The 18,380-nt window shown below is 44.4% G+C and overlaps 1 protein-coding gene across 4 annotated transcripts in view; it reads left to right on the top strand.

Moving 5' to 3' along the window:
- Positions 1 to 519: 519 nt before the first annotated feature.
- UBA3 (ubiquitin like modifier activating enzyme 3) overlaps positions 520 to 18,380 on the top strand; it is a 135,778-nt gene continuing 117,917 nt past the window's right edge. For 2 of the 4 annotated variants that reach the window (XM_075320704.1, XM_075320700.1), the window contains exons 1-4: positions 524 to 589; positions 709 to 747; positions 9,731 to 9,851; positions 17,709 to 17,789. In XM_075320704.1, coding sequence (XP_075176819.1) covers positions 570 to 589; positions 709 to 747; positions 9,731 to 9,851; positions 17,709 to 17,789 — 261 coding nt within the window. In that variant the 5' untranslated portion in view covers positions 524 to 569. Of the gene's footprint in view, positions 590 to 708; positions 787 to 9,730; positions 9,852 to 17,708; positions 17,790 to 18,380 lie in introns of all 4 variants that reach the window. The other 2 variants (XM_075320702.1, XM_075320701.1) reach the window with 2 other exon arrangements.

Here is an 18,380-nt window from a genome sequence, read left to right as displayed (position 1 = left end):
GATCACCCTCCTGTAGCCTAGATCAGTCTTGCTAAAATCTTTACCACTGGCTCCTGTTGTGTTCTGAAAATGGTGGCTGCTGAACTGCTTCTCAGCTCCCTCATACACATTCATTATGAGTCAGTACTCTACACTCTACACAGGGGGCGCTGCTGGGCTCAGTGAGATGCATCAGACTGAACTAGACTGTCCTGATTCATTCTCAGTAGAACATTCAGTTCAGCATATCATATAGTTCATTTAGTTCACAGGTCACATGATGCATTTCCTATCAGCTCCTCAGGATAGGGTGGAGAGAAATACTGAACTAAATGAACTAAATGAGCTAATCTTTTGAACTAATCTTTTCAGTGAACTAGTTCATGGTGAACTAATCACCAAAATGAACTAGATTTCCCATCACTATGTCACAGTAGCGATAAAGTTATTGAAAATGAAAAAAAAAACCGACACACAAAACGAGACTCCTGCGCCTGCGCGCCGTGGTTGGCAGCGTCTTATGGCTTGTCCGCACTGGCCACGCCTCCCGGGCGCCGGTGCATTGTGGGAAGAGAGAGGCTCAGACAAATATGGCGGATGCTGTAGAGCCGTGAGTATCTGTGTCAGCCGCAGGCAGGGCCTTTCCCTCCTTCCCCCGTCTCCCCGCTGTGTCACAGGCCAGGAGGGCGCACTGCAAACCCTTCTTTTATTCTCTCTCTCTCTTTTTAGGGAGAAGAAAAGAAGGCGGATAGAAGAGCTGTCTGACAAGTTAGTGCTGGCACAGGGGAGGTGTTAGGACATGGACAGGTTTGAAAGCAGGAGCACAAAACACCTTATTACATAGCCTTCCTCAAATGTACAAAGGGGCGGGGCCGACACCTGTCAATCAGGAGTCTAATGCATGTTAATCTATCTTATTAGACTTTTTTTGTTCCTTTTTTTACCTTTTTAATTTCTTTTTTTTTAATTTTTAGTTATTCATTCCCCCCATTACCACCCTATATACTGAGAAACTACATTGGCAAGGTCATCCTTAAAGGGTTTGTCTACCTTTGACACCTTTTTTGTTATTTAAAGGGGTTGTCCAGTAAAATATCATGCTGACTATGGCACCCTCCAAGATCCGTGCCGTGTGTAGAGATTGAAAGCGGTGATGTTGCAGTCTGCTGGACCGGTACAGGCTGTGATTGGCTGCAGCGGTCAGGTGACTCGAGCAGTGCGTCATAATAAAACATCTGATGACTTGCTGCTCATGTCACCTGACCGCTGCAGGCGATCACAGGTAGCAGTGGTAAGGCGGCTGGTGGAATATCAGCTCTTATTGTCTGTGCGCTGGATCTGGGGGGGGTCTGGTAGGGAAGAGTCTGAATTTGTTTACATTCCCCCCTTCTAAGGCTGGTTTCAGACGTCCGTGTTTAATCAGGTACCAGTCACACGCATGGTTATGGTCATACATGTCTTACACATGTGTCACACGTGTGACATCCATGTTTGCATATCTGTGACACGTACCGGGTAAAACATGTGTCTCTGTAATGAAAAGATTTTCTATATTTACCTGTATCCAGCGATGCTGCCTCCCGCTCCTGATCCCCGCTCATTATTTTCATTGATTTATTCACTGCCTGAGGATCTGGAAGCCGGAGCATCGCGGGGACAGGCTGGGTACAGCACATTCAAGAACAGCACCGCCGGGGACATCACCGGTGACAGGTGAGTATACAGCAGTTTGTGCACTGACATCCAGAGACTCATCAGGGTTCCCAATGAACTCTCATGAACCCCTGGAAGTCACCGTGGTGACACTCGCTGTAGCGCAGTTGTTGCAGGGGTGTCATCAGGAGATCATCAGAGTTCATTGGGAAATCCGGTGTCCTCTTGGATGTCCCTGCACACACAATGCTGGCAGGATACTCACCTGTCACTAGCGATGTCCCCAGCGATGCTGTCCTCGGCGGTTCGGTCTCCTGCGATGTCACCACGATGCCCCTGCTCCCAGCAATTCAATGAAAATAATGAGCGAGGGGTCAGGAGCGGGAGGCAGCATCTCTGGACACAGGTAAATGTAGAAAATCTTTTTATTTAAAAACCCGTGTTTTCTCCGGTCCGTGTGACACCCGTGCTGCTGGAGAAAACCCGGGCATGTCTCCGTGTGAAATAGCGCGGCCACACGGTCCATGTGAGAGTACACAATAGGTTAACATGGGTACGTGTGGCATCCGTTTTAAAAACGGATGTCACACGTACCTAACACGGACGTCTGAAACCAGCCTAAAGCAAAGTTTTATTTTACCCGGACAATGCCTTTAAAAGGGATCCTGTCACCAGATTTGGGGCCTATAAGCTGCGGTCACCACCAGTGAGCCCTTATATACAGTATTCTAACATACTGTATATAAGAGGCCAGGCCGCTGTGTAGAACATAAAAATCACTTTATAATACTCACCTAAGGGGCGGTGCAGACTGGTCGGATGGGTGTCTCCATTCTCCGGGTCTGGCGCCTCCTCTTTTGGCCATCTTTGTCCTTCTTCTGAAGCCTGGGTGCATGATGCGTCCTACGTCATCCACACTAGCCGGCATTGAGGGCCCGCTCATGCGCACTACAATAGTTTGATCTGTCCTGCTCAGGGCACATCAAAGTGCGCCTGCGCGGAACCTCAATGCCGGCTAGTGTGGATGACGTAGGACGTGTCATGCACCCAGGCTTCAGAAGGAGGAGGACCAAGATGGCAGAAAGAGGAGGCGCTGGCAACGGAGAACAGAGACACCCATCCGACCAGTCTGCACCGCACCTTAGGTGAGTATTATAAAGTGATTTTTACCATCTACACAGCGGCCTGGGCTCTTATATACAGTATGTTAGAATGCCGTATATAAGAGCCCACTGGTGGCCGCAGCCTATAGTCACCAAATCTGGTGACAGGTTCCCTATAAAGGTATCTTGCACCAGATTTGTGCTGCCCGAACTTTTACAGGATGTTTGTTTCTCAGCACATTGTTTAAAGGGAACCTGTCACCAGATTTGGCCCTATAAGCTGTGGCCACCACTAGTATGCTCTTATATACTGGTGGTGGCTGCATTTTATAGTGGCCAAATCGATGCGATATCTGAGAATCTTTCCAGTAAAATGTGGAAGTGTCCAGTCATTCTGCTTTTTATTTTTTTTGTTCCATTTTTTTTATTCTGAATTGATTTTTGTAGGTTTAATGACATTCAGAAGGCATAATATGGGGGACCGATGGGCACCGCGTCTGCCGCCATAATGTATAATGCTGCAGTCTCCATGAGGAGCAATAAATGTTTCTTTAATGCGGTTTATTATTGGAACATCTCCCAGAAGCATAATCTGAATTATGCTGTCGCCACATTGGTATTGTGGTTTTCTAATCCCATCAATGTGCTATAGGTAACAAAAAATAAATACATAAATAACAATCAGTAATGAGCGGGCTCTACCATGCTCAGGTGCTCAGTACTCGTAACTAGTGAGGAGCGGGCACTACCATGCTCGGGTGCTCAGTACTCGTAACTAGAGATGAGCGGGCACTACCATGCTCGGGTGCTCAGTACTTGTAACTAGTGATGAGCGGGCACTACCATGCTCGGGTGCTCTGTACTCGTAACTAGTGATGAGCGGGCACTGCCATGCTCAGGTGCTCGGTACTAGTAACTAGTGATGAGCGGGCACTACCGTGCTCGGGTGCTCGGTACTCGTAACTAGTATCAGTGAGCACTACAAGTGCTCGGTACTCATTACTAGCTATGAGTGATCACTACAATGGTAATGCCCGCTCATCACTAGTTACAAGTACTGAGCACCTGAGCATGGTAGTGCCCACTCATCACTAGTTATAAGCACTGAGTACTTGAGCATGGTAGTGCCCACTCATCACTAGTTAAAAGCACTGAGCACTTGAGCATGGTAGTGCCCACTGATCAGTGGCTGGGAGTCTGCTTATCACATACTCGCAGTCACGTAACCACCATTCCTGGCTGTGACACCGGTGAATCCTGACAGCATGCAGTGAGCGCAAAGTGAGGATTCACAAGTCTGCAGTCACATAGTGACTGCAGACTTGTGAATTCAGATCAGACAACCCCTTTAAAGCTGATCTTATTTATTAACGATGAGTGAGAGGATTCCCAGAAGACTGGTTCAGTGGATCCCAGGACATCGCCTCCTACCTGCTAGCTCCCCGGATCCTCTTCTGATTACGAGGCCCAACAAAGTATCATGCATTCATCATGATATTGCGTCTGAAGAGATTCCAGCAGGTTGGAGACAATTCGCAGGACTCGCATGCGGTGTCAATGGGAACAGGGTCCTGCAAACCTTTCCATTCAACCCTATTATTCATGTAAAGCTCCAGCATCCCCACCTTGTCAAGTGATCGCAGAATGATTGGATATGGTATTGATTCCAGTTTCTGGAATAATTCCCACTGGTTCCTAAAATAAAGGAGCTACAACGCCATTTTTACGCCATTTTTTTTTTTTTTTTTTTTTATTGCTTCCATCAAAACTGCTAAGCAATAACATGACAGTTGAGAGATAGTGTTGAGCGGACCCGGACTTGAAAAATCCGGATTCGCGCGGTTTCAGCGGTAGATCCAGGTCCGACCCAGACGCGGGATTCCGGGTGCACGATCCAGATTCGGGTTTTTTTAAAATTTTTTCTTTCGCGCGCTCTTTCGCGCGCTCTTTCGCGCGCTCTTTCGCGCGCTCTTTCGCGCTCTCTTTCGCGCTCTCGTCCCGGATTCCGCTCTTTATTGACATATATTGGGCTGGATCGGATCCGGACTTCCATGTCAACCCGCCACTGATCCGCCGGACGCGGATTATTAGCAATCCGCTCAACTCTATTGAGAGATAAAAAAAAAAAATACACTGAAGTGGGCGGCCGTGAGGTTCCTTCATTTTGGGGAACGCTGGTGGTCTCATAAGTTAGACCTCACTGTTCATTATAGTCCTGACATACCCTATCAGTTTACCATCACTTACTGGGCGAGGATTAACCCCTTGTATATCGATATGTGCACTTGTCAGCATAGAGATTTATCGGTGGGAAGACGTCTGTGTACAGTATTTATTTACTAGATTTTTGCTTTAGTATTTTTATTTGACATTTTCCCTTTTTTGTGGTTCTTTTTCATTATTGAGGGGTAGAATATGATTATACACGTGGATTCTGTTTCATTTGCTCTTCTCAATATCTGAACAGACATTGTTATAAATGTGTAACACTTTACCATTGTGCACATACAAAAGTTCAGGTGCGGGTGTTACCCACAGCAACAAATCTGCTATTTTCTTTACTTTTCGTTTTAGGCTACGAACTGCAGAAAAAAAAAAATTCACCTTTAATTCTGGATGTAATAGTTTGCATTGCACGGGGTCAGGTCTGCTGAGCATGTAAAATCCGCACAGCAGCTGATAAAATCTCACCCGCAATATTAGTATTTTATATCAAAGTGAATTTTCCTGTCTTCAATTCCAGACAGCAAATCCAGCCGGTGTCAACCTGTCATCACGTGAAATAAGATTAAATATCATTATAATCATTTTGAGTTTAACTTGGGGGAATAAAAGGGACCAGCAGGCAGGGAAAAGTGGTAAGAAAAATTATATATGTGTATATATCAATAATATATATATATATATATATATATATATATATATATATATACATACATACATACATACATACATACATACATACATACATACATACATACATACATACACACACACACACACACACACACACACACACACACACACACACACACACACACACACACACACACACACAGATATCTATAAAAATATAGAGATATCTATAAAAATAGAGATCTATATAAGTATATATTATAAATATATCTATAAAAATATTTATATATATCCATATAAATATATATATCTATATAATATATACACACACACACACACACACACACACACACACATACATATATATATATATATATATATATATATATATATATATATATATATATATATATATATATATATATATATATATATATATATATATATATATATATATATATATATATATATTATATATAAATTATTTTAGCGTACAGACTAAAAGTTTGGACACACCTTCTCATTCAAAGAGTTTTCTTTTTCATGACTGAAAATTGTAGATTCACATTGAAGGCATCAAAACTAGGAATTAACACATGTAGTATGAAATAGTTAACAAAAAAGTGTGAAACAACTGAAAATATGTCTTCTATTCTAGGTTCTTCAAAGTAGCCACCTTTTGCTTTGATTACTGCTTTGCACACTCTTGGCATTCTCTTGATGAGCCTCAAGAAGTAGTCACCGGAAATGGTTTTCACTTCACAGGTGCGCCCTGTCAGGTTTAATAAGTGGGATTTCTTGCCTTATAAATGGGGTTGGGACCATCAGTTGTGTTGTGCAGAAGTCTGGTGGATACACAGCTGATAGTCCTAATAAAAAACCTGTTAGAATTTGTATTATGGCAAGAAAAAAGCAGCTAAGTAAAGAAAAACGAGTGGCCATCATTACTTTATGAAATGAAGGTCAGTCGGTCTGAAAAATTGGGAAAACTTTGAAAGTGTCCCCAAGTGCAGTAGCAAAAACCATCAAACGCTACAAAAACTGGCTCATATGAGGATCGCCCCAGGAAAGAAAGGGTCAGCTCTGCTGTGGAGGATAAGTTTATCCGAGTCACCAGCCACAGAAATCGCAGGTTAACAGCAGCTCAGATTAGAGACCAGGTCAATGCCACACAGAGTTCCAGCAGCAGACACATCTCTAGAACAACTGTTAAGAGGAGACTTTGTGCAGCAGCCTTCATGGTAAAATAGCTGCTAGGAAACCACTGCTAAGGACCGGCAACAAGCAGAAGAGACTTGTTTGGGCTAAAGAACACAAGGAATGGACATTAGACCAGTGGAAATCTGTGCTTTGGTCTGATGAGTCCCAATTTGAGATCTTTGGATTCAACCACCGTGTCTTTGTAGAAAAGGTGAACGGATGGACTCTACATGGCTGGTTCCACCGTGAAGCATGGAGGAGGAGGTGTGATGGTGTGGGGGGGCTTTGCTGGTGACACTGTTGGGGATTTATTCAAAATTGAAGGCATACAGAACCAGCATGGCTACCACAGCATCTTGCAGCGGCGTGCTATTCCATCCGGTTTGTGTTTAGTTGGACCATCATTTTATTTTTCAACAGGACAATGACCCCAAACACACCTCCAGGCTGTGTAAGGGCTATTTGACTAAGAAGGAGAGTGATGGGGTGCTACGCCAGATGACCTGGCCTCCACAGTCACCAGACCTGAACACAATCGAGATGGTTTGGGGTGAGCTGGACCGCAGAGTGAAGGCAAAAGGGCCAACAAGTGCTAAGCATCTCTAGGAACTCCTTCAAGACTGTTGGAAAACCATTTCCGGTGACTACTTCTTGAAGCTCATCAAGAGAATGCCAAGAGTGTGCAAAGCAGTAATCAAAGCAAAAGGTGGCTACTGTGAAGAACCTAGAATATAAGACATATTTTCAGTTGTTTCACACTTTTTTGTTAAGTATTTCATTCCACATGTGTTATTCATAGTTTTGATGCCTTCAATGTGAATCTACAATTTTCAGAGTCCTGAAAATAAAGAAAACTATAGAATGAGAAGGTGTGTCCAAACTTTTCATCCATTACACTGGTGCTTGAATGCACGGAGGATTTTCTGTCTGGAATATCTGACCTGGCTGGTTTATTTGGTTGGCATCAATACCCATCCACCGGAGATGAACGAGATTCCTGTGTCCTTGCTTGTCTGACGGAGATAGAACAGTTTGACTTTTTGACAGTCCCATAGACAATGAGTAATGTGTCTCCATTCTGATAGGGGACACGGGACTCTTGTGATGTTCAATGATCATACAATTATCACTAGAGTTGATGCAAAATGGTTCCACGAAAGCCCTGCAAAAGTCTACCTACCCACTGGCATCCCAGACGCCTCTTCTGATTGGTCGGTCCAGTGCAACCCATTCATGACTTTTCGCAAGGTCTACTAACAAGAAGAGGGTCCAGGGATGCCAGCAGGTAGAAGATTCGGGGGGGCTCTGGTCCGGTGGACATGGATTTTCAATGCAACTTGGATCCTGTGATTTTTTTTTTTTTTTTAATTTTTGTTTGCAACTCAATCATCAATACAGTGATTAATTTTATTAAGGCTGCTTTCACACATCTGGTTTTTGCAGTGCGGCTCAATCCGACTCAAAAACGTATGCAACGGATGCGGCGAAAAAAAACCGGATCCGTTGCATACATTTTTCCATGCGACCCGTCCGGTTTTTGACGGATGCGGCTTGATACTGCGCATGCGCAGTGCAAAAAACCGCATCCGGCATCCATAAGCTTGCATTGTAATTTGGCGCAATGCGTTTTTTTTCGCCGCACAAAAAAAACGTGCCAAGCAACGTTCCATCCGGCCGCCGCATGGGCTATATATGCCGCATCCGGCAAAAAACGGACGCAACGCAAGGCGGCACAATATGGCGCTAATGCAAGTCTATGCGGAAAAAGACGCAACCGGCGGCAAAAAAAAGGTTGCATTTTTTCCGCAAAGCGCCGTATTGTGCCGCTCAGCAAAAACCGGATGTGTGAAAGCAGCCTAAAGGGATCCTGTCAGGTCCAATATGCACCTACAATCATGAGCAGTTCTGGGTGTATATTGCTAATCCCTGCTTAACCGTCCCTGTATACACTAGCATAGATAAAGGGATCTTTAGAAGAAGTATTTCTAAACATCCTTTATGATATGCTAATGAGCGCAGGGACTAGTCCCAAGGGCGTTACTTTCTGTGTTCATTCTGCCCTCTTAGTATGTTAGCACACCCATTGGGGCCCACAGGGGCGTGCTAACATGCTATTCCATGCCCATTGCTTAGCATCTGTGTCCCTTGTCACCACATTAGGCATTGGGTCAGGGCGCATGATCAGAAGTCACCGCACTTCCGGTCATGCGCAGTATGAAGACGGGTGTATGCGTCCTGGCTTCAGAGAGGTCTAGTGCGCATGAGCGGAAGTGTCGGGCATTCTGATCATGCGCACTGACCCTAAACCTGGGCACAGGTACATGCGTCACTGCCAATGACGCTGGGCATGTTAGCCCTGTGGGCGTGCTAACATGCTAAGAGGGGAAATAACACCCTTGTGACTAGTCCCTGTGCTCATTAGCATATCATAAAGGATCTTTTGAAATACTTGTTGTAAAGATCTCTTTCTATAATACTAGATGCAGGGATTAGCAATATGTACCTAGAACTGCTCGTGGTTCTGGGTGCATATTGCACCTGACAGGTTCCCTTTAAAGAGGTTGCCGCAGCCAAACACATTATCACCCACTGATCCCGGATATAGAGCAATGCACGCCGCTGCTCCATGCTTTGTCTTTGGCTTTACCTGATGTAATCGAGAATATGAATATCTTCGTTAGTACCATAGACAATGAATGGAGCGGTGGCACATAAGCTTCATTGTCAGGATCGGTGGTAGACGGGTGATAGATATTTCTACAGGCTGATCCCCCTTATGTGACCGATCACCATGTCACTGATACATTCACAGATTTCCCTCCTAAGGCTCCCCAATACCCGGCGGGGGGTAGGCGAGCTCCTCGGTCATCGAACTCTTCTAATGTGTAACGTTCATGTTCCACTGATGTCTGTGAAATAACGCCCTGTGTTCTATGCAGAATGGCTGTGGATGTTGTGTGTGGGGACACTGGAGACTGGGAAGGTCGCTGGAACCATGTAAAGAAGTTCCTCGAGCGATCGGGACCTTTCACACACCCCGAGTTCGAACCAAGCAACGAAGTGAGAACCCCACGTTTATATTATTTGCAAGTTACAAACACATGAATGTAAAGTAATACGTTATTGCCTTGTGATGATGCGTTCTGTTCTGCCCACGTCACGTCCGTGCAAAACCGGGAGTCGGAGGGTAACGTAACCTGCTACGTATAGTGAGCAGTCTGACCTAACCTGCTACGTATAGTGAGTAGTCTGTGGAATATATACAGTCTAAACCGTGTTATTTATATATCCACAGCATTAAAGAAAAGAAAATTGATTTTTTTTATTTATTTTTGCAAAAAGGTTTGATTAAAAATACAGTGGAACCTTGGATTACGAGCATAATTGGTTCTGGGAGTGTGCTCTTAAACCAAGTTACTCTTATATCAAAGCCAATTTTCCCATAGGAAATAATTGAAACACAGACAATTCGTTCCACAACCCAGAAATATTTACTGTATTTATACAAACCTAGTACAGTAATATAGAATAATGTACTCTATTCATATAAAATTATTACAGTCACTAATGCAAAATACTGTACAGTGAAAAACATATAAAGCAAATTAAACTGCACATTAGCTTACAATAGAATTGTTGGGGTGCGAGAGGTACAGTATAAGCAATGTGCTGCACTGGTTAGGCTGCTTTCACACTACGTTTTTTTAGCATGTGTCATGAACGTTTATTTGCTGCAAAAGCGGATCCTGTTTTTGCAAAGAAAAACGCATGTGTTATTTTGCAGGATCCTGTCACTTTAAGTTTATGGGCGGGCATTGGAGTCATGTGATCGGGAGTGAGGAGAAGTGAACGTGAAAGACTGGGAGCCGGTATCTGACAGCTGTGGAGGCTTGTAACTAAGGTAAACATCAGGTAACTTGCTTGGATACCCGATATTTACATTGGTTACAAGCGTCTGCAGCTGCTAGGAGCCGGGCTCCCTGCACACGTAACCAAGGTGAACATCGGGTAACTTGCTTGGATACCCGATATTTACATTGGTTACAAGCGTCTGCAGCTGCTAGGAGCCGGGCTCCCTGCACACGTAACCAAGGTGAACATCGGGTAAGTTGCTTGGATACCCGATATTTACATTGGTTACAAGCGTCTGCAGCTGCTAGGAGCCGGGCTCCCTGCACACGTAGCCAAGGTGAACATCGGGTAACTTGCTTGGATACCCGATATTTACATTGGTTACAAGCGTCTGCAGCTGCTAGGAGCCGGGCTCCCTGCACACGTAACCAAGGTGAACATCGGGTAACTTGCTTGGATACCCGATATTTACATTGGTTACGAGCGTCTGCAGCTGCTAGGAGCCGGTTCCCTGCACACGTAACCAAGGTAAACATCGGGTAACTAAGCCCGCGGTTACCCGAGATTTACCTTAGTTACGAGCGTCCTCCACTCTCAGGCGCGGGAGAGAGAGGGAGGGGGAGAGAGAGACTGATCCCCCGAGGCTGGTTTCTGGGCATGCTCAGTAGAGCAAGCAGGATCCGGTCTATCAGCATGCCAGCGTTCACATGCGTTTGCGTGCTGTTTAGTCAGGATCCAACAATTTGCAGTATTTGGACGCAGCTCAAAAACGCTACAAGTAGTATTTTTGAAAAAAGTTAAAAAACTGCAAGTCGCTGGATCCTCACTATAAGGGCTAAGCCACACGGCGAGAAAATCGGTGCGAGTGGAGTGCGATAAAACATCGCATTCCCCTCGGACCAATTCTAGCCTGTGTGTCAGCACACATGGGCGATTATTTTCTCAGCCCTAATCGGACTGAGAAAACAATCGCAGCATGCTGCGATTGTAAGCTGAGTCTCTTTCTCTCGCACCCATTCAAGTGAATGGGGCGAGAGAAAAACCGCACTGCACTCGCGGTACACCGGTGTACTGCTAGTGCAGTGCGAGAATGGCAATACCCGGCTACACAGGAGAGAGGGAGAGAAATCCCTCCCTCCTCTCCTGAGTGCCGGCCCGCCCCCCGCAGCTGAGGTCTGCTCGCACGAACGGACCTCAGTTGCAAAGACACAGGCATGACACTCGGCTCTGCTGTACTGCCAGCACGAGCCGAGTCTCATGCAAGTGGATCGCAGTAGTGCCCGTGTGGCCCCAGCCTAAAACACACGCAAACGCAGGTGAACGCATGTTGACGCGAGTCCATTGCAAATGCATTGAAATGAAAACGCATTTGCACTGGATCCTTTTTTGCGTTAAAAAAACGTTCATGACGCATGTTAAAAAAAACGTAGTGTGAAAGCAGCCTTAGCCGAAAGAAAGTACAGTACTGCATCCATAAATGCAAATTGATAGAAATGCTATATAGTATATACTGTACTGTACAATGGTATACAGTATATAGTACATATGTACAAAAAGTTACCTTCAGAGTGCAGTGAGAACAGAACCGGACGTGTGCACAGTGAGTATTTGCTCTTCTTGCAAATCATTGCTCTTAAACCAAGTTACAAATATTTAAAAATCTTAACTTGTCTTGCAAAACGCTCTTAATCCAAGTTACTCTTAATCCAAGGTTCCACTGTGTCCTGTTTTGTGGCTACTCTTCCGCGTCCTGCAGTCATAGTATAGACGCGACTGCAGAGAAGCCGTAAAATCACAGCCATAGGTGGTACTCCCATCTCCTACATTTATGGAATACACACAGGGTACGCCATGCATTATAGCAGATGTGGGATCTGGATTGAGAGCTGCACCGCCGACAGTGAATTGGCATTTGTTTGCATATGAAGTCTGACCACCTCCCTACTGAACGCCTAGCAGGACCGGGCCCTGTTATTGAGATATATGCCGGTCCCATAGTTGGGACTAATATCTGCCATATACAGGGGATATACCATAAATGTACGACATGACAATACCCCTTTAATGCAACACTCAGCGTTTTGTAGATGAAACATAACTGACAAGAACATAAAGGCTGAAAAAGTGTTTTCTCCCTGTTGATTGGATAGGTGATAATTATATGATTTCTGGAGGTCTGACCACTGGGTCCTCCATCAATCACGACAATGGGGGAGTCCTAAAGCTCCCTGGAGGAATGGTGCAGAAATCCGCATACTTTACCCTCGCTCCATTCACTTTCCGAGACACTGATCATATATTTATCTCCTACCTGGTGCATAGGTGATGAATGGTTTTTAGCAACAATACTTTTAAAGGGAACCAATCACCAGGATTTTCGTATATAACCTAAAGCCAGTGCTATACTGGCACTATCAGGTTGATTCTATACATACAGTGCTATACTGGCACTATCAGGCTGATTCTATACATACAGTGCTATACTGGCACTATCAGGCTGATTCTATACATACAGTGCTATACTGGCACTATCAGGCTGATTCTATACATACAGTGCTATACTGGCGCTATCAGGCTGATTCTATACATACAGTGCTATACTGGCACTATCAGGCTGATTCTATACATACAGTGCTATACTGGCACTATCAGGCTGATTCTATACATACAGTGCTATACTGGCACTATCAGGCTGAGTCTATACATACAGTGCTATACTGGCGCTATCAGGCTGATTCTATACATACAGTGCTATACTGGCACTATCAGGCTGATTCTATACATACAGTGCTATACTGGCACTATCAGGCTGATTCTATACATACAGTGCTATACTGGCACTATCAGGCTGATTCTATACATACAGTGCTATACTGGCACTATCAGGCTGAGTCTATACATACAGTGCTATACTGGCGCTATCAGGCTGATTCTATACATACAGTGCTATACTGGCACTATCAGGCTGATTCTATACATACAGTGCTATACTGGCACTATCAGGCTGATTCTATACATACAGTGCTATACTGGCACTATCAGGCTGAGTCTATACATACAGTGCTATACTGGCACTATCAGGCTGAGTGTGAGGTAAATCCGGAGATATGACGATAAATCATGATATTCAAGTATGTCAGGAAGCCCTCTCCTGGTGTCACCCCCCCTTTCCTTCACACAACTGGTTTAGCAACAAACTCCATGGCCATGTCCTGTGATATGGAAATTAGGTGGCTTTAGGACAAAGGACACAGGATGACTCCCTGCCGTCACCCTGTAACAAGAGTTGTATCTCATTAGCAAGGCTATGGAACTAGCAGACAGAACGACTCCAGTAAAAAATGGTTCATATCTCGCAAGCCATATCTCCGATAAATATGGCAACCATAAAAATGGTGTTTGCGCAGGCGGACGATGCTGGCACACCTTTTTTATGGAAGGGGGAGCTTGGGAAATGCCCCAGGCGTGATATCAGCCATATGGGAACTCGTAGACAGGTCATGAGTCCCCTCGTTCTGTGGCTAAATTCATAACTGTCACAATGAGAGCATTGGCGTCCGCCTACGACGCTCCCAGGCAAAGTTATGGCCAATATCCCCTTTGCTGGATAATTCTGATCCATGCAGGGGGAGTGGCAGTGCTTCCCTGTGAGGTCACTAAGGTAGGAGGGGACCTGGATCTGCCCAGGTTGATAACCCTACTTCGGCCATTTTCCAGCGTTCTTCTGCTCGGGGGCCTGGTTGGGACAGACCTGTGAGAGAGTTCCTGGAAACCTGGTCTACAGCGCCCCCCTGTGGCCAGACGCACAAGGTAACTGATTGAACTGTGTATGCCTGTTTGTAAACCATGCTTTGTCTGTAACTGTACTCTGACATAACTGTATATTCTGTAGATTCCCTATTGTATATATTGTAGTTTCTAGTGTGCTTTAGGCGATTAAATTATATAATTAATCTTGGGCTGTTCTGTTATCTCGATCTTGAATCCCACGTCTGTGTGTTCGGCTAATAGTTACCGTGAAGCGGTTGGTGGCAGCGAGTTGTGCCAAGGATTATTGTGGGGAGGCCAGTGAGATTCGGGAAGATATTATATATTCCGCCCGCGGAGGTCGGGGGAATATATACCTTACTCTCACCGGGGACCCTTCAATAATCGGCATAAGTAGTATAGCGGCCTCCTTGCTTATTGTCGGGCAATTCCATAATTGGCCTGACTATAAGAGGGGCGCTAGAGAGCGCGTCACGTGCTCTGTCTGTCGGTCGGGAGGTATAAAGTAGGGGTGACCCCCACTTGTTACCCCCCGATTGTGACGTACTGGTAGCCAGCGCGGGGGATTTCTGAGTGACCCCCCCCCGGTGGTTTGTGACACTGAGTCTATACATACAGTGCTATACTGGCACTATCAGGCTGAGTCTATACATACAGTGCTATACTGGCACTATCAGGCTGATTCTTTACATACAGTGCTATACTGGCACTATCAGGCTGATTCTATACATACCTGTAGTGGTCACCTCGAATGTTTAGGTTTTGAAACCCAAAAAAGTAACGTTTATAAAATCATCAGCTTCTTGAGTGACAGCAGCTGAGGATCAGATAATATCTGGGGGTATGCATACTTATCTCCTCCCCCTGTTAGAATTAACATAAGTATTATATAAATAATTCACTTGTCTTGAGCAGGACCTGTGCTGAGGTCATACCCATGTGAGTAGATAGCTGGATCCAAAAGGAGCACACAATGGTCTGAACACAAAAAAGACCTAAAACATAACTTTTAATAAGTACCAATTAAAAGAGCTAGCGCTCAAAGAATGATTAAAACCAGTGAAGCGATGATATAACTCATGCTCTGCAAGAGGGCATCAGATATAGCCCAAGTCAAACCACCATACATAGGTCCTTATCACAGTGGTATCATATAAACCAGGAAAAATCCAGGAACACCCCGATAGGTGCCGCTTTGAATTTGTACCTTGACATGTGGATACTTGTGTGTCACTGGGCATGACAATACTGCAAGATAAGTGATGAATGGACAGTGCCCAGTAATCTTCACCTGAACTCCCCTGATGATTGTTCCCCATGAGGGAGTGAGTGTTTCTCAACAGTATGGAGGTGATTTCTTCATGGCATTCCTGAGGGATCTAAAATAGCTGGTTGACAGCTTCCCCATAAGCCATGATGTACTTCTAGTCGCCCTTTTCTCTATAGGACTGGGTAAGATTGTTCCATCACAGGACGTATTACGTTTTATACCCTGATCCTCTGTGCATGATCAGCATTTGGTTCCCTCTTATATGGGATTTAATTATGCCATGTTAATCTGATCTGTATTGCCAGCATTTTGCCAGCATTTGTAGCACACTCTCATTTCCCCCCCCCCCCTCCTTCCTCCCTTAGGCTATGTGCCCACGCTACAGGATTTACCGCGGATTTACCGCGGATTTTGCCGCGGATTTACCGCGGATTTGCCGAAAATCTGCAGCAGCAGCACTTCCAAGCCATTTCAATGGCATTTTGGAAATGCTGTGCCCATGCTGCGGATTTTTCCGCGGCGGATTTGCCGCGGATTTTGATGCGGAAAAATCTGCAGCATGTCAATTGTTTGGTGCAGATTTGGTGCGGATTTTTGGCTTTGAATGGGGAAAAAAAAAAAAAAAAAATCCGCGGCAAATCTGCGGGTGCGGATTTGCCGCGAAAGTCGCGGATTTTCAGGCAAAAAAATCCGCAGGGACATTCTAGCGTGGGCACATAGCCTTAAGGTTGGAGTACTACATTAAGGGGTAGTGGGTGTAAGTGTGTTATATTTTTGTCAAACATCCTCTAGGCACCTATCGGGGTGTTCCTGGATTTTTCCTGGTTTATATGATACCACTGTGATAAGGACCTATGTATGGTGGTTTGACTTGGGCTATATCTGATGCCCTCTTGCAGAGCATGAGTTATATCATCGCTTCACTGGTTTTAATCATTCTTTGAGCGCTAGCTCTTTTAATTGGTACTTATTAAAAGTTATGTTTTAGGTCTTTTTTGTGTTCAGACCATTGTGTGCTCCTTTTGGATCCAGCTATTTACTCTTGTGGATACTGTGGGTCCCCCTGGTATTTTGCTAATTGAATTATACCCATGTGACCAGAAGGGGTGGGACCTCAGTCAACAGAAAAATGTTGTTTCCCCGCCTCTTCTGGTCACATGGGTATGACCTCACACAGGTCCTGCAAGTGAAAAGGGAATCGTTTGTATAATACTTAGGATTAGCATAACAGAGGGGGGGATAACTCTGAAACCCCCCCAGATATTATCTGATCCTCAGCTACTGTCACTCAAGAAGCTGCTGATTTTATAAACTTTACTTTCTTGGGTTTCAAAACCTAAACATCCGAGCTGACCACTACAGGTATGTATAGAATCAGCCTGATAGTGCCGGTATAGCACTGGCTTTAGCTTATATACGAAAATCCTGGAGATTGGTTCCCTTTAAGAAAGTGTCTTATTACTCACTGTATACTGTTACCCTTTATCTTCTCCTAATGAGGAAACAAAAAAAGACAGACCCCAGAGATGAGTAGAACGTGTAGATACAGGGTTGGCGTGTAAAAATGTTTCTGAACAAGGTTGTCTATATTTTTGAGAACTTTTATTTATTTATTTTTTTATTTCTTTATTTATTTACTAAATTGCCCCCAATGTGTTGTAATGATGTAATGTGCTTCACTAACATATTTAAAAAAAAAAAAAAAAAATTAAAATAAAATCTTTAAACAATGATTTTTTTTTTTTTTTAAAGATAAATACAAAGATTTTTTTTTTTTAAAAAATAAATACAAAGGTTTTTTTTTAATCTTTTAAAAAAAAAATCCTTGTATTTATCTTTGAAAAAAAAAAAATAAATCATTGTTTATCTTAAAAAAGGGGGTTGTAAAGATCCCTTCACTGTAAAGTGGTGTATTACTCTCGATTGCACTGCATGTTCGGAGCCGCGGCCGCTCCCTGCAATATTTCGGGTCTGGTTTCTTTTTTGCTGTTGCGTGTTTTTGCACTAATCTGTTTCTCTCTTTCCAGTCTCTGCAGTTTCTCTTAGAAACCTGTAAAATACTGGTTGTTGGAGCTGGGGGATTGGGGTGTGAACTCCTCAAAAATCTGGTAATTTATTCTATGTTCTGTCTGTGCATCTATAAAGGGAAGCGGTCACTAGGTTTAGCTTGCATGAACTATGCGCAATGTCAAATGTAGATGGGCGCTCTCATTGCACCAAGGTACAGTATATTGCAAAAGTGAGGACACCCCTCACATTTTTGTAAATATTTTACTACGGTATATCTTTTGATGGGACAACCCTGAAGATCTGACCCTGTGATACAATGTGCAGTGTCAGTGTGCAGCTTGTGAAACAGGGGAAATTTGGTGTTCACTAAATAACTCAGCACACAGCCAGTAATGCCTACACCACTGGCATCAAAAGTGAGTACACCTCTAAGTGAAAATGGCCAAATTGTGCCCAACGTGTCAATATTTTGTGTGGCCACCATTATTTTCCAGCACGGCCTTAACGCTCTTGGGCCTGGAGGTCACTAGAGCTTCACAGGAGCCGTTGGATCCTCTTCCATCCTCTGTGATGACATTCCGGAGTTGGTGGATGTTAGAGATCTTGCACTCCTCCACCTACCGTTTGGGGAGGCCCCAAGGATGCTCCATAGGGTTTAGGTCTGGAGACGTTTGGCGAGTCCAGCATCT

Source organism: Anomaloglossus baeobatrachus, chromosome 8 (assembly GCF_048569485.1).
Source record: "Anomaloglossus baeobatrachus isolate aAnoBae1 chromosome 8, aAnoBae1.hap1, whole genome shotgun sequence".
In the NCBI taxonomy this organism is placed as follows: Eukaryota; Metazoa; Chordata; class Amphibia; order Anura; family Aromobatidae; genus Anomaloglossus; species Anomaloglossus baeobatrachus.
The sequence above is the reverse complement of the archived record's forward strand: the minus strand, read 5'-3'. Positions and strand labels throughout refer to the sequence as shown.